The sequence below is a fragment of the Maylandia zebra genome, linkage group LG18, assembly GCF_041146795.1.
Source record: "Maylandia zebra isolate NMK-2024a linkage group LG18, Mzebra_GT3a, whole genome shotgun sequence".
Taxonomy (NCBI): domain Eukaryota; kingdom Metazoa; phylum Chordata; class Actinopteri; order Cichliformes; family Cichlidae; genus Maylandia; species Maylandia zebra.
In genome coordinates, this window is record NC_135184.1 from 24,586,699 (window position 1) to 24,600,040 (window position 13,342).

General features: G+C 41.2%; 1 protein-coding gene across 4 annotated transcripts; it reads left to right on the forward strand.

The window, feature by feature from the left end:
* The first annotated feature begins 101 nt into the window (after positions 1-101).
* On the forward strand, positions 102-13,137 carry agfg1b (ArfGAP with FG repeats 1b). Of its 4 annotated transcripts, none has more exons than XM_024806139.2 (12): positions 103-496; positions 3,585-3,678; positions 3,944-4,059; positions 6,188-6,326; positions 6,488-6,641; positions 6,835-6,945; positions 9,799-9,943; positions 10,251-10,330; positions 10,435-10,527; positions 10,732-10,890; positions 11,437-11,531; positions 11,651-13,137. In XM_024806139.2, the coding sequence occupies exons 1-12, from the start codon at positions 120-122 to the stop codon at positions 11,708-11,710; spliced, it is 1,623 nt and encodes a 540-aa protein (XP_024661907.1). In that variant the 5' UTR covers positions 103-119; the 3' UTR covers positions 11,711-13,137. The 4 variants fall into 4 exon arrangements, with proteins under 4 accessions (XP_024661910.1, XP_024661907.1, XP_024661908.1 ...); XM_024806140.2 differs by having other exon boundaries at positions 6,838-6,945; XM_024806142.2 differs by lacking the exon at positions 10,732-10,890 and having other exon boundaries at positions 102-496.
* The last annotated feature ends 205 nt before the right edge of the window (positions 13,138-13,342 follow it).

Consider the following 13,342-nt stretch of genomic DNA (forward strand, 5'->3'; position numbering starts at 1 on the left):
ACACTGTAAAAGTGCTGTGTTTTCATAGCACATTATTTTCTGAAGCACTTCCAAAGGCAAGTGTTAATTTTAAACCACAATACGAGGCGTCATTCCAAACCAACAGATGGCGCCGGTGGATGAGGAGCTGCTGGGGCTCACTTTTTTCGCGTGTAGGGGAAGAAGTGTGCCAGTCGGTCCGTAGACCTCTCACAGCAAGGTGTCTCTCAGACCACAGTTACCGCCGTAGTACGCGGCAAGTTTGTCCTGAAGACACCCGTCCTGCCCCGCGTCCCTTGACCAAACTCCTCCCATCCCTAGGTAAAACAAGCCGTTGTAGTTTTTCGGTCATGGCGACGAGTGCGAAGCGTAAGCAGGAGGAGACTCATCTGAAGATGCTCCGGGAAATGACTAGCCTGCCCGCGAATAGGAAATGCTTCGACTGCGACCAACGCGGCCCGACCTATGTCAACATGACAGTGGGCTCCTTCGTCTGTACCACCTGCTCCGGGATCTTGTGAGTGTCCTTTTGGGCCAAAGTGTTGTATTTATTCTTTAGTGTCCCACGGTTGGACGGCGGTGGGGACACCGGCGCTGACTTGGCGGTACCGTTAGCTAGTTAGCTAGTGTTAAAGTGAGGACAGGTAACGCAGACGTTACCTTCGGTTCAGCCCGGAGCTGTCGGGCTGGGATGGGCGGTGTTAGCAGATTAGATTGTTTACATCGCTGCTTTAGTGTGATAACATGTGCTATTACAAAACACACAGGGTGAGTGAGGGGGCTGTGTCAGTGGCTTGATTGTGTGTGTGTGTGTGTGTGTGTCTAGGGTAGCACGCCTAACGCTGGGTTCGTAACTTTGGCTGACAGTCAAATATTTGACCACCGGGTTCAAAAACGGCACGTCATGGGGGGGAACCTCCTCTAGTTGAACTTTAGCTGGACCTCTGAGAAGGCTTGTCGCAAGAACACACACACATCCAGATAAGCAGAAGCAGGGTGAGTCTCTGAAGTTGGAAAGTAACTGAAGAGCAGCTGGGCCAGTGGGTCGCCTGCAACTGCGACTGAACCACATCTTCCTCATAATGTCAAATCATTGTGAAATCGCAATTCAGGCAATAAACCGGATCAGCGCAATATGCTGTCCCCCCACACCCATTAAGTTGCTGATACTGAGGAAACATTTCTGCGTATCCTGCTATCAGTATACAGCATGGTAATTACTTAAGACAAGGTGTTGCCAGCCACTGCTTACCCTTTAAATTGGACATGATAGTTTTTAGCCCTGTATTCAATTATTAAATTCTATTAGAGTAGCTCTGCATGATTGACAGTTCAGCATAAAGCTTGTCTGTCTTATGCCAGGCTTCAGTTTATAACAAGTCTGTCTAAAACAAGTTTAAAGCTAATTTTCTTTTAATTGGCAGCTCCTCACAAACAGAAGGTTTGGACAGCAGGTGGGTGGGGCTTCTATACTCACACATTGTCCTGACCATATTACCGTATATCTGGTTTCTCTGACATCATATGCATCCCAAAATGGAAAAAACAAGCAAACAAACAAACAAAATGCGAATGGGATTTTAAATATGTTAAAGTATTAGCACACCAACTAAAAAGTGATATCAAAAGACTGGGGACTTGTATAGGGTGTACTCCCACCTTTTGCCATATGGTAGTTGTGTTAGGGTTAGGGTTAAGCAGCTACAGGAAATGTTCGTTGGAAGTTGTTGCTGCTCGTTATAGAGTTTGTCATGTAATTTTTTTGTACAGTCTGCACTTCAAGTGATGAATCATTGTGTTGAGTAAATATGTGTTCGTGAGTTAATAGTTTAGTCAGATTGTGAGTGTAGATGATTGTGACTCAGAAGAACACAATTTATGAGGAGTCGCTGTAAGAAATCTTGGTATTCACATTTTTTTTTCTGGCAACTGGAAATAATTAGATGAATAATCAGTTTCTCAAAATGAGCTTTGTTCTATGTGGACAGGTCTATACAATGATTTGGTATGTGCAGACCAAATACTAACTACTGTACTTTTCCCCATGTTTAGACAAAGTGTTGAAGGTCTGTCAAGTTGCAGTTTACATCAATTTTTACATCAATCCTGGTTTCCAATGACAGTGTCTCTTTGTTGACGTGAATTCAGTTTGTTTTAAATGAATTTTGTTTTTCTTCAGCAATAGTTTGGGTTTGAGGACGTTCTACTTGAGGCAGATTTGGATGTATTTTTTTTAATGTAGCCTTGTTTTACTCCTTTTATGTTGATATTGTGTGTGTGTGTGTGTGCATATATTCTCTCTTAGCATTTAAATGTGTGATCTTTGTCCTACACAATCAATCAATAAATCACAACATTTTTTTGGTCATGTTTACTCTTTATGCTAAAGTTCACAAACCAGTTTGTACAAACTTACATTTGGATTTATGTGTCGCAATCCTTGAATACTCACTAGTGTTACTACACAGTTATTTTGCACTGATTTTTGCACTTGATTCAGATCAGCTGATCGAGATTTGTTTGAACTTTTTTTTTTCCATGTGTCCATGGTAAATATGGACAGGGACTTTCTTGTTTCAAAACATTAAACCAAAAGTAAGTTTGGGTTTACAGATTATCCATCCATCAGTTAATTTTTCATCCATCCATCCATATTCTTTCCTTTATACAAATCAGGCTGGCAGGGTGGGCTGGAGCCAGTTCCAGCTGTCATGGGGCGAAAGGTGTGGTGCAACCTAGACAAGTCACCAGTCTGCAACAGAGCTAATACAGAGAGAGAAGCAACCATTCACACTCACATTCACACCTATGGACGGTTTAACATTGCTGATTAACAAACTCCTGCATCACTTCTGACTGTGGGGGGGAAGCTGGAGTGATTTCAGAGAGGGAGAACGTGCCGACTACACACAGATTATTTGTTGATAGGTTGATATTATTGCGTCTGCTAGAAATCCCTAATAAATATATGTCACGTGTAATTAAACTATGTCAGTAATGTTTAGGATATCAGCGAATTTACAATTACAATCCTAATATTTGAACCTAAAACTATACTAAGTGCAAACATACTTTTTTTGTTGTTGTTCTGTATTTTAGAAACGTCTGTCTGATGTGCTTGGCAGGTCCCAAACAAAGCTGCTTTCTAAAGTTGTCCTTACATGTACCTCCTGTCTCTAAGAAAATCATTTTCAGATGCGTTGGAAATGCTCTTCTTAGAGACAGGAGACACGATGACCACTCTGTCTCCCTGTGATTTCACTGGACATTTTCGCGCAGCTTTTCTCACGCTGGTGTAAATAAGCACTGTGAGAAATCACACAGACTTTGCACAGGGAGCTGAGGGGTTAAAAGGCATTTAATGTCTGGCTCCACGGGACGTGTGTTCTGCATCTATTAATGATATGAAAAGCTCAGGGCTGCTGTTGTGCATGTGTGAAAATGGCTATAAAGTACTCAAGGGTGCGTTCACTCTGACAAGAAGATGTAATGAGGCATCTGTGGTTTGTGTTTCTGTTTGCTTTTTCTTTGTAAACGAACAGCACTGGTTGGCATCCTGCTTCTTTTGTTCTTTAGCTAACAACATATACCTCCTCCACCCACAGGCGAGGACTGAATCCCCCACACAGAGTGAAGTCCATCTCTATGACCACATTCACACAGCAGGAAATCGAGTTCCTACAGAAACACAGCAACGAGGTATCGCGCACACTTTACAGCAAAGCGCTCAGCACTGTCATTTACACTGTCGAGCATTATTTTGATAATCATGTCCTAATTTAGCAGTAGCCTTCTTTATTCAAGTTATTGGCATTCCTTTCTCTTTTTTATATACTCACATTTCTCTCCACCCCTTCCCCCCTTTTCCCTTTACTCTCCCTCACCTCGTTCATGGCTGTGCCACCACCCCCACCACTATCCTCTCCTTGCCTCCCACTCCCTTCATTCCTGTGCCCCCCTGTAGGTCTGTAAACACATCTGGTTGGGCCTCTATGACGACAGAACATCAGTCGTTCCAGATTTCAGAGAACCGCAGAAAGTAAAAGAGTTCCTCCAGGAAAAATATGAAAAGAAGAGATGGTAACATAACCTTTTATTTGTTTTATCAGGTTTGAGCAGTGATATTTGCATACTTTATTTCACTTTTATATATATCTTTTTTTTAACTGTGTGCAAACATTGGGTAGTAAATACTTTAGAGTGCTAAGAATTAGGGCTGAACGATATATCGCATTTGCGATAATATCGCGACATGATCAAGTGCAATTTTCTAACCGCAAAGGCTGCGATTATACTCTGGACATGTCCAAATTCATGGACTGCATCCTCCTGAGGCCGCATTTGTAGACCGATTACGTCACAGCGACGCGCCGAAGGCTGTCCAAATTACTATCATATCCCAGAATTCATAGCACGGCCCAGCCAAACTCCAGTTTCCAGCAATGGCGGCCGCTACTAAGTTTTAAAATTACTCATACTAATCTTTCTGGGTCACAAAATAAACTTTTAACATATTTTCAGGCGAGAAAGTAGTTCTGTAAACATCAAATATCTGCTCGGTTTATCAAGATATCCCATATTTGCAAAAGTGCTTCGACGTTTTCAGAGGCGTCTGCTACCCACCAGCTCGACAGCTAGCCGGGAGCTCGAGGGTTACTGATGCGGCCGAGAACGGCACAACTCCCGGCACATCATTTTCAGATCACCGCGGAGTTTCGCTGCTCGGGTTAAACGTAATATATAAGTCACTTAGACAACCTAAAAATGTTATTGTTGGGCTTTTTTCAGTGTTTTGTTTGTTCGTGAGTAAATCGGTTTGGCTGAGATTAAAGTTATTAGATTAGATAAAATAAAACTTTATTAATCCCCCGGGTGGGTTCCTCCTTGGTTTTCACACAGCTGACTAAACGTCAAACAGAAAACGTATTAAACAGAAGTATGAGACAGTCGAGAATTTACACCAGTGTCTGGTTATATTTTAGATAGCAAGAAGCAGACGGCCGAGTTTATTAAACTCCACCGAGACAGCGGTGACGCTAATCAGAACTAGACCGTCCAATTTCACGCCTTTAAATTTTAAAGGCGTGTTTGTGTGTGTGTTTATACAATTGCTATTATGTTTGCACTTTATGTGTAATGTTACTGACTGCAGAGATCAGTAAGATGTGTGTATTTTTTATTTATTAGTTTTATTTATTTAATATTATTTTTTAATTGAATGACTGTCTAGTAGTTCACAGATGTCGAAAAACTGAGTGTGGTAAAGCCACTGATTTTGTTTATGTATATTTCTGCAATCTGCACATTGTACTGACTTTCATTTTAATGTTTACACCAGGGTTCCTTGTCAGCACTTTATGCTCAGATGTTTGTAAGCTAAAAATAAACTATTGTGTATGTTCAAATATACTGTTGTGATTGAAGAAGTTAAATAAAAATGTCAGTCATCAATTCATGCATCACCTCATGTCATCATAACAGAGGTCTGTCTTCCAGGAAAGAACAGTTTAAAATTAATGTAATATAGTATTGGCCATACTATATGATGTATTGCTTGTCTTTGTTTAATAATACAGAAGACAAAGACCTTAAAAAATAATCGCATATCACATCGCAATCGCAATATTGGGGCAAAAAATCGCAATTAGATTATTTTCCATAATCGTTCAGCCCTACTAAGAATTCACAAAGTTCTTGTTCAGTCCTTGCTTGTTACTGTCAGCAAAGAAAATGATTGCTGAGCTTTACCTTTGCCAAAAACCATTTTGTTGCTGTGGACTTGGTTAACCATATGTTTGAGTTTGGCAGCACATTCTTCATTGTCTAAGGCTTTCTTTTTCTGTATCATTTTGCTGCTTCTTCTGCAGAATTTTTGGATTTCAAGCACAACTCTCAAATACTCATATACAAAGCGCGGGGTCAATTTTATCTTCTTTTGAAATACTGTCCTTCTGTCTTTGTCTCAAACACTTATCCAACTTAGTGTCACAAGGGTCATCAACCCTACCATTTATCCAGCACGATAACTAAGTAAATTAAGGTAACAGAAACCATATATGTGAAAATCATCAGACCATATGCTTCGTTTGAGACCTAAAATGATATGTTCCAATAGCTCTTCAGTATGACCATCATGTTATCAAATCTGTGTTTGCTGGGACTAAACATGGCTTTTGTTTCGTGCTGGTGCTCTTCCCTGGATTTTTAGGTATGTTCCTCCTGACCAGGCAAGGGTAGTAGCAAATGTTCAGGCTTCTGTGTCCGGCTCCTCAGCAAGCAGCACTGGCAGCACACCAGAAGTCCAACCCCTCAAAACCCTGCAGCTCAATAAGACCCCTCTGCGCCAGGTGAGACGAATGCACACAGAGCTTCTTTCAACCCATCGGCCACTCTTTTCCTTTCTCATTCAATTTTCAGCTGAAGAAAAGTCTTGTTTTTTTTGTGTGTGTGATTTTTTTTTTTTTTTTTTTTTTTTTTTTTACAATTTTTTCCTGACTGCACCACCCAGTCTCCGGGGCTAGCTCGTTCCCAAGCTCAGAGCGCTGCTCAGGAGAAGAAATTTGACTTGCTCTCAGACCTGGGTGACATTTTTGCTGCTCCACCCACTCAAACTGCCACCCCTACCAACTTTGCCAACTTTGCACATTTTCCAAACCAGTCAGGTAAGATGTCTTTCATGATTCTCATAACATGTACTGTTATTGTCGTTGTTGTTGTTTTTTTTAATTGACATCCAACTAGTATATACAGATATGCGAACACTGCGTTTTGTCATTGTCCCTTACATTTTTCTCCTGCCATTGTTTTTATTCCCACATTCATTGTCTGTTGTTAATTTTCCCTTGTGTATGGCAGCAGCACCTCAGGGTAATTCAAATACCAACTTTGCCAACTTTGACGCATTTGGAAACACTGCAATTCCATCCCATCAGAGCACATCACCTCCCTCAAAGTCCTTTTCATCAGGTACCACCCTCCCTGCCATTTTCCCCTCCATCTTATCCACATGTATGCACCCTTACTACAGTTTTTCTTTATTCATCTCTCACCTGCTGTGTCCTCTGGGCCAGCCTGCTGTATGCAGGAATGCACTCTGGATGCTCGAGGTTTTTGTTGGTCTTTGTTACTGTTGCTATGGTTATCTCGGATGAGCAGTTGTATTTATTGTACTGCTTTCTGGTCTGCTTGGAGGCCATTTAGAGGATGCGTGCACAGGCAGTGCCCTATAGTGTAACGGTCAGCCTAAACTGGAGGGTACATGACATCTGCACAGAGCTTGCATCCATCCTTTGCTGACAATAGTGCACAACGTGTGGACGCTAGCAGACCATTGCCAGTGTGTAAAGTATAACGCTGGGCTCAGACTGCACAATATTTTTCTCTCCTACCATGGCCATCGTTTCAGCTTAGGGAGTTACAAACTCATAAAATCCTACCTTTCCTTAACCCTTTCTCGTGTCGTGCTTGCTGGACACACTTCACCAAGTGTGTGATATCATCGGGAACCAGGCTGCAGGCTGGCAGGATTCAGAGAATGTAAACAGACGGGCGGGTATGTAAAATACCGTCTGTCTGCTCCATGTGAGCGTTCCAGCCAGAAAAACTGGCAACATCACAGCTGAGGGGCAGAAAAAACTAAACAGTTTGTGGAGAGCTTGTGTTGTTTAACCTCACAGAAGAGACAGAACTGTTGTTGACGAGCTTCTAACATCTTAGTGTTCAGGTTGGTATAATGCGAGGTGTCCCAGAAACAACCTCAGTTTTTATTCAAGATGACATGTTATTAGACAAGAATATAGCCCGTTTTCCCCCCAGACTTAAAACGATGTCCCTTATTGTCCACTAGGACCAAAGTCTCATATCCCAATATGAGACATTTCTCATCCCGATAATGATATATATCACAAAATAGTGCTTTTTCTGTAAATTCTCTGAATCTCGGGCAACTTGACTTGTGTGAAGTGTTTTCAGCTGAGCGTGGCGTACCTGGAGTCGAGTGTTTTGACTGATGCATGAAACTATATATTTTTAGATTTAAGTTGTAACGGACGCACATTTACCGATGAGAAGCAAAAAAGAGCCGTCAGGTGCTAAAAAATAAACCTTAGACTCAAACGTTAGAACAGGCTTTAACCTGCAGCACGCCGCAAAGAAAACGGCGGCCGTTACAACCTATGTCTGAAAATGTGTAGTTTCATGCATCGGTAAAACACTCGACTCCAGATACACGACGCCCAGCTAGAAAGACTTCAGCTACCCGAGATTCACAGAATTTACAGAAAATGTTAAATTTTAGTGATTTATATCGTTATCGGACATAGATGTTTTATATCGGGATATGAGATTTTGGTCATATCGCACAGTGTGCTGTGGGGAAAAGGCTGTTCTAACGTTTGAATCTAAGGTTTATTTTGAGCACATGACAGCTCTTTTTTTTGCTTCTCATCCGTAAACTCTGTCCATACTCTTTCATGTGATTCTTGCATAGGTGGTAGTAGGACTGGGCGATATATCGAGTTTTTAAAAAATATCGATATATTTTCATACGAGATATAAGATGTGACAATATCGTTTATATCGATATAGTATATATATGTTACGTTATAATTATACTTGTGGAGCCGCAAGTTTGCCTCGCTTTCGTCCACTTTTGTCTCTATGCAACGTTATTGGGCCTCGCCTCTCCTTCACTGAACACAACTCCCCCTCCCCCATCGCTTCACCTGCAGGCAACGACAAGATGGACACGGCAAATCTCCGTTAACGAGTTACCGCGGATCGCCCCGTGCGTGGGGCTGGACGGCGTCAATGTGTTAACGTGTTAACGAGCTAACCGTGCTAACGACATGACGGCCTAAAATCCTTTCATTTTCTCAAAAATCAACAGTGCGCCTTATGTATGAATTCTGGTTGTGCGTACTGACCGCGAACCGATTTTATGTTGAACACGGCGCTCAGCAATCTGTCAAAAATGTTTTAGTTTGACTTTGGTAAGCTACGGAACTGCACCGCTTGATGGATTGTCGGAGCATTACGGCTACCGTAGTCCGGAGCCTCGCGGAGTGATACGTACTGTGCTTCAACGTAATATTACCATATTGTGTGTGTATAAGGACCATAAATGGCACCTGTTAAGAGACACGGTTACGAAGTGGATTTCAAACTCCAGGCTGTCAGTCACAGCTTTGACTAAGAACTCTCTTTCTGTTCTTACCTTATGGCTTAAAAAAATATATCGAGATATATATCGTATATCGCCATCCAGCTAAAAAATATTGAGATATGAATTTTGGGTCATATCGGCCATCCCTAGGTGGTAGAAGACATTTGTCGTGTTTGAGTCTGTGGTGGGGACCAGTTTGCGGCATAATTTGCATAGTACGGTTTTCTGGTCAGTGTCAGACTTTTCATAACCAAACCAAGGTAGCCCCTCGTTTAGGAATAAGATCCTCGATTTTTTTTGACTGGTCCTTCTGTTTGGAGCTACCTGGTTCTACCTCATCTTCACAAATATTGCTCTAAACCGTGTATTTTGCAACACCACAAAACAAACGATAGTGTCGTTTCGTCATCCGATATATTTCGTCATATCGCACAGCCCTATTGTCCACGTAAGGCCATTTGACAAGTGTTGTGAATACGCATGCACGTCTTTTTAATTTGTGCTCATTTGAAAAAGACATCCCTTAAGGACAGCGAAGGGAGGTTCCTAGCGAGAGAATTGCTCTTGATCCTTTTAATTATTTGGGTGTGTGTGTTTATGCATGTGGCACTTGATGTTTGATTAGTTCTTTTATTGATGTTAATATTTGTTGAAAGGGGGAGGAGTGCCAATTCCGTCAGTGTCTAGTGCTGCCACTGCCCAGTGTCAGACAGGGAGCCAAAGAGAGGACCGCTATGCTGCTCTGGCTGAGTTAGACAACGAGCTCAGCTTCTCTGCCTCCACAAGCAGCAATGTGCAAGGGTGAGAAAGTGACACACACACACACACACACACACACACACACACACACACACACACACACACACACACACACACACACACACACACACACACAGTGAGATTTACCAGGAACAGTGAATTTGTTCATGTGGCCTCTCTGCTAAGCTGAAAACACTCTGAAAAGTATTAGAAGAGTATACATTAATTTGATAAGTGTATTTATCAGTGTGATGAACACTTGATGCGGATGCACAAGTGTATGTTAAAAAGGCTGGTAATGCCTTTCGTATCCTTTATTAAACATTCAGTGGCATCATGTTTTTTACAGGAACATATTTGGACCAGCACTGGGTTCATCGCCAGCTCAAAACCCGCCTGTGTTACCCAGTATGCAACCTGGCTTTGGAGGTGCTCATGGTGCTCACTACTACAATGATGCATACAGAAATAAAAAACATTTACCTCTTGTTCATTTAGCTTAAACACTCATTTTATGGCTGTTTTCCATCTAGCCGTCCCATCCACAAATCCTTTCGTTGCTGGAGCCATTCCTCCAGAAATGGCCACCAACCCTTTCCAGACCAATGGCAGAGCTCCAGCTGCAGGTGTGTACGCACTTAGAGTTTAACGTACTTCACTATAAATGTTTCTGTTTTACTTAGACATTTGTGTTACTTTGATGTAACTCAGTTACATTGCCTATTAGCTTTGTGATTTGCCAAAGTATCTAGAATTTACTCCTTGTGTGTGTGTGTGTTGTGGGTATGCGTGTACACTGACCGTGCACACATGCTGTGTGTGTCTCGTAGCCTCGTTTGGTACTGGCTCTATGAGCATGCCTGCAGGCTTTGGGAATGCGTCTTCCTACTGCCTCCCCACCAGTTTCAGCGGAAACTTCCAGCAGCAATTCCCTGGTCAGGCCCCCATCCCTTACTCTCAGCCAGGGGCCTATCACCCTCAGTCTAATGGTTAGTGGTCTTCCACATCCCTCCGTCCTCTTACCCTAAGTGTCTGTGCAGTGGCGGCCATTAATTTAAAGGGGTTTTTTTGCATGCTTTTCTTTTTTTGTTCTTATTTACATAACAGCTCTCTGCATTAAGAATTAAGTTGAAGCCTTGCTGCCTCAAATTAAAGTGCAGCCTAGCAGTGGCAGCTACTGCACAGTGATAAAAGATTGCATTTAGTGTACAAAGCTTTAAGGTCTGCTGTAGTCCAGAATGATGACAATAAATAAAAGTCATAAGGCTCTGTTTACACCTGAATGCAATCCAGCATGCCAGGCCGCGGCTTTCTTTGCAATTTAATTTTTTTAGACTCCCGTAGAATTTTTAAAGGTTTGACTCTTGTCATTAAGTCATTGTAAAGTGGTTGTCTTTTTGTCTTTATGTTCTTATCTTTATGGCATGATGATATAACTGTTGTAATAAAATAAAAGGAAAATACTGGCTCTGCAGAGTGCTGGACAGAGCAGTCCCAAACACATTTAAACCCCTTTACCTTTTGTATTCCCCCAGGCCCTGGATACCCAGTCTACGGTCAGAACAAGCCCTCGATCACACCATTTGGGCAGCCCATAGCTGTCCCTGGCATGTCCAATAACCCATTTGTGGTGAGCATGTATTGCGTTCTCAAAAAGCTGTCACACTAATTAAAAATGGCCTGATTGGTTTTTCTGAAAGACTCAATTTTCTCAAATCAGCAATGTTTTTGGACTCTCTCATATTTCAGGCAGGAGCACCAGCCGGGCCATTCCCTTCAGGGGGTTCATCCACCAACCCTTTCCTGTAGCACAGCTCCTGGTCCTCTCCACCAGAGGGCAGCATGCAGCACATATTCAAGGCACCCGTTCAGTCACAAGTGGCAGTACATTTCTAAAAAAGACTTACATTTTTTTTTCTTTATAAAAAAAGTTTACAACACTATGAAGGACTGCAAAGGACTTTATTGAAGACTAAGGGACTGTTATGAGGGCAAATGTACTGTTTGATTATATACATTATATGATTTTATTTTTTTGTTTATAACTGTACGCTCTGTGCATATCACCATTTGTAATCACAATTAAGTACATGTATATGTATAACAAGGACTGAATTAACAAAGGTGAGTATACAGACACCTTGTGGAAAAAAACAAAAAAAAACCCCACTACACACTATCTATGTAGGGTAAGGTAAGGGTATACATTTTAAGACTATTAACAGGGTTCCATTTAAGTCCATGATCTGTACTTGATGCAGGTGCTTCTTTTTCAAAAGGGATATCTCTTTATTCTAGCTTACTGCTACTATACTGGCACTAAGGTGTTTCCTTTTAACATGCAGATCCAGAGTGCAGTCCGTAAGAAACAAATGTTGCCTGTATACCCAGAGCAGCAGCGTCTTTTTAATTTAAAGTAACATCTCACACAGGTTAATGGGGCACAGCAGTGATCCTACACTATTAGTCAAAAGTATGGCCTAAATTTTAGTTTGAAACTAAGTGCAAGTCTTTAGTTAATTGGGCCGGCAGACAACTCAAGATGTTTACAGCTGAAAGGATAAAAAGACAGGCATGTCTGCTAGAGCACAAAAGGCCTTTAATTAAGTACTTCTTGTTTCTGTTACTTTACCTAATTGATAAAATATTTAGTATACTCTCGCAACCTCACTACCGCAGGTGGAATATGTCAGAGGAGATGCTTCAGATATTATATTTTAGGAATATTGTAAAGAGAAAAAGAAAGACTGTTAATGAAAGCTTTGGCGTGTGGGTGTGATCCAGAATGGTTACCTCAAAAAACAAAACAGAGTTGTTCACATGAACATAGATGACTTGTCCTATTGACAGGTTTACCAGAGCCTGCCTAGGCAAACATATACAATATATAAAGTAAAAAAAAACAACCCTGTAAGCTATTCAGCGCACTCCCTCAGTATCTGTCCTCTTCTTTGCCTTGTTTTTTGAAAAGCTTTTGGAGAGAAGGACAGAATAAGGAGATTAATAAGGATATAAGTGACCAAGTTTGCTTTGGAATGAGGCAAAAGAAAAGAACATTAAATCAGGGACTACTACATTACTGGATCATTACTGCGACTCTGGAGGGTCTCAGTTGTACTGCTTATGACTAACAATGAATTTGACAATGTGTTTCTTGTTTTTACAAGACTAGGTAAGTATATGTGTACATATATAAATATATGTATAAATAAATTAAAAAGATTTTTAACTAGAAATTGTGTCTTATTTATTTGATACTAAAACATGTAGGACTGTTTTAATAAGTCTCTGAAACCTTTGATGATTTACTAATTTCTTGTTTGTAGAGTGTAATAAAGTCCAGTTTTTAGTTTTAGTTTTTTTGAGCAAAAATGTTTAAGCAGCTAAGTTTATACTAAGGTTTCTTTAAGTCATTTAAATTTTGTTTAACATGAAGCGAAA

What these genes read in the sequence shown, in the direction of transcription:
- agfg1b (XM_024806139.2), top strand. Translation starts at nt 120, where the DNA reads ATGAGGAGCTGCTGGGGCTCACTTTTTTCGCGTGTAGGGGAAGAAGTG. An exon ending in ATAAGACCCCTCTGCGCCAG is followed by an intron (nt 6,327 to 6,487) that starts GTGAGACGAATG and finishes TGCACCACCCAG; the next exon opens with TCTCCGGGGCTAGCTCGTTC. An exon ending in TGGCAGAGCTCCAGCTGCAG is followed by an intron (nt 10,528 to 10,731) that starts GTGTGTACGCAC and finishes TGTGTCTCGTAG; the next exon opens with CCTCGTTTGGTACTGGCTCT.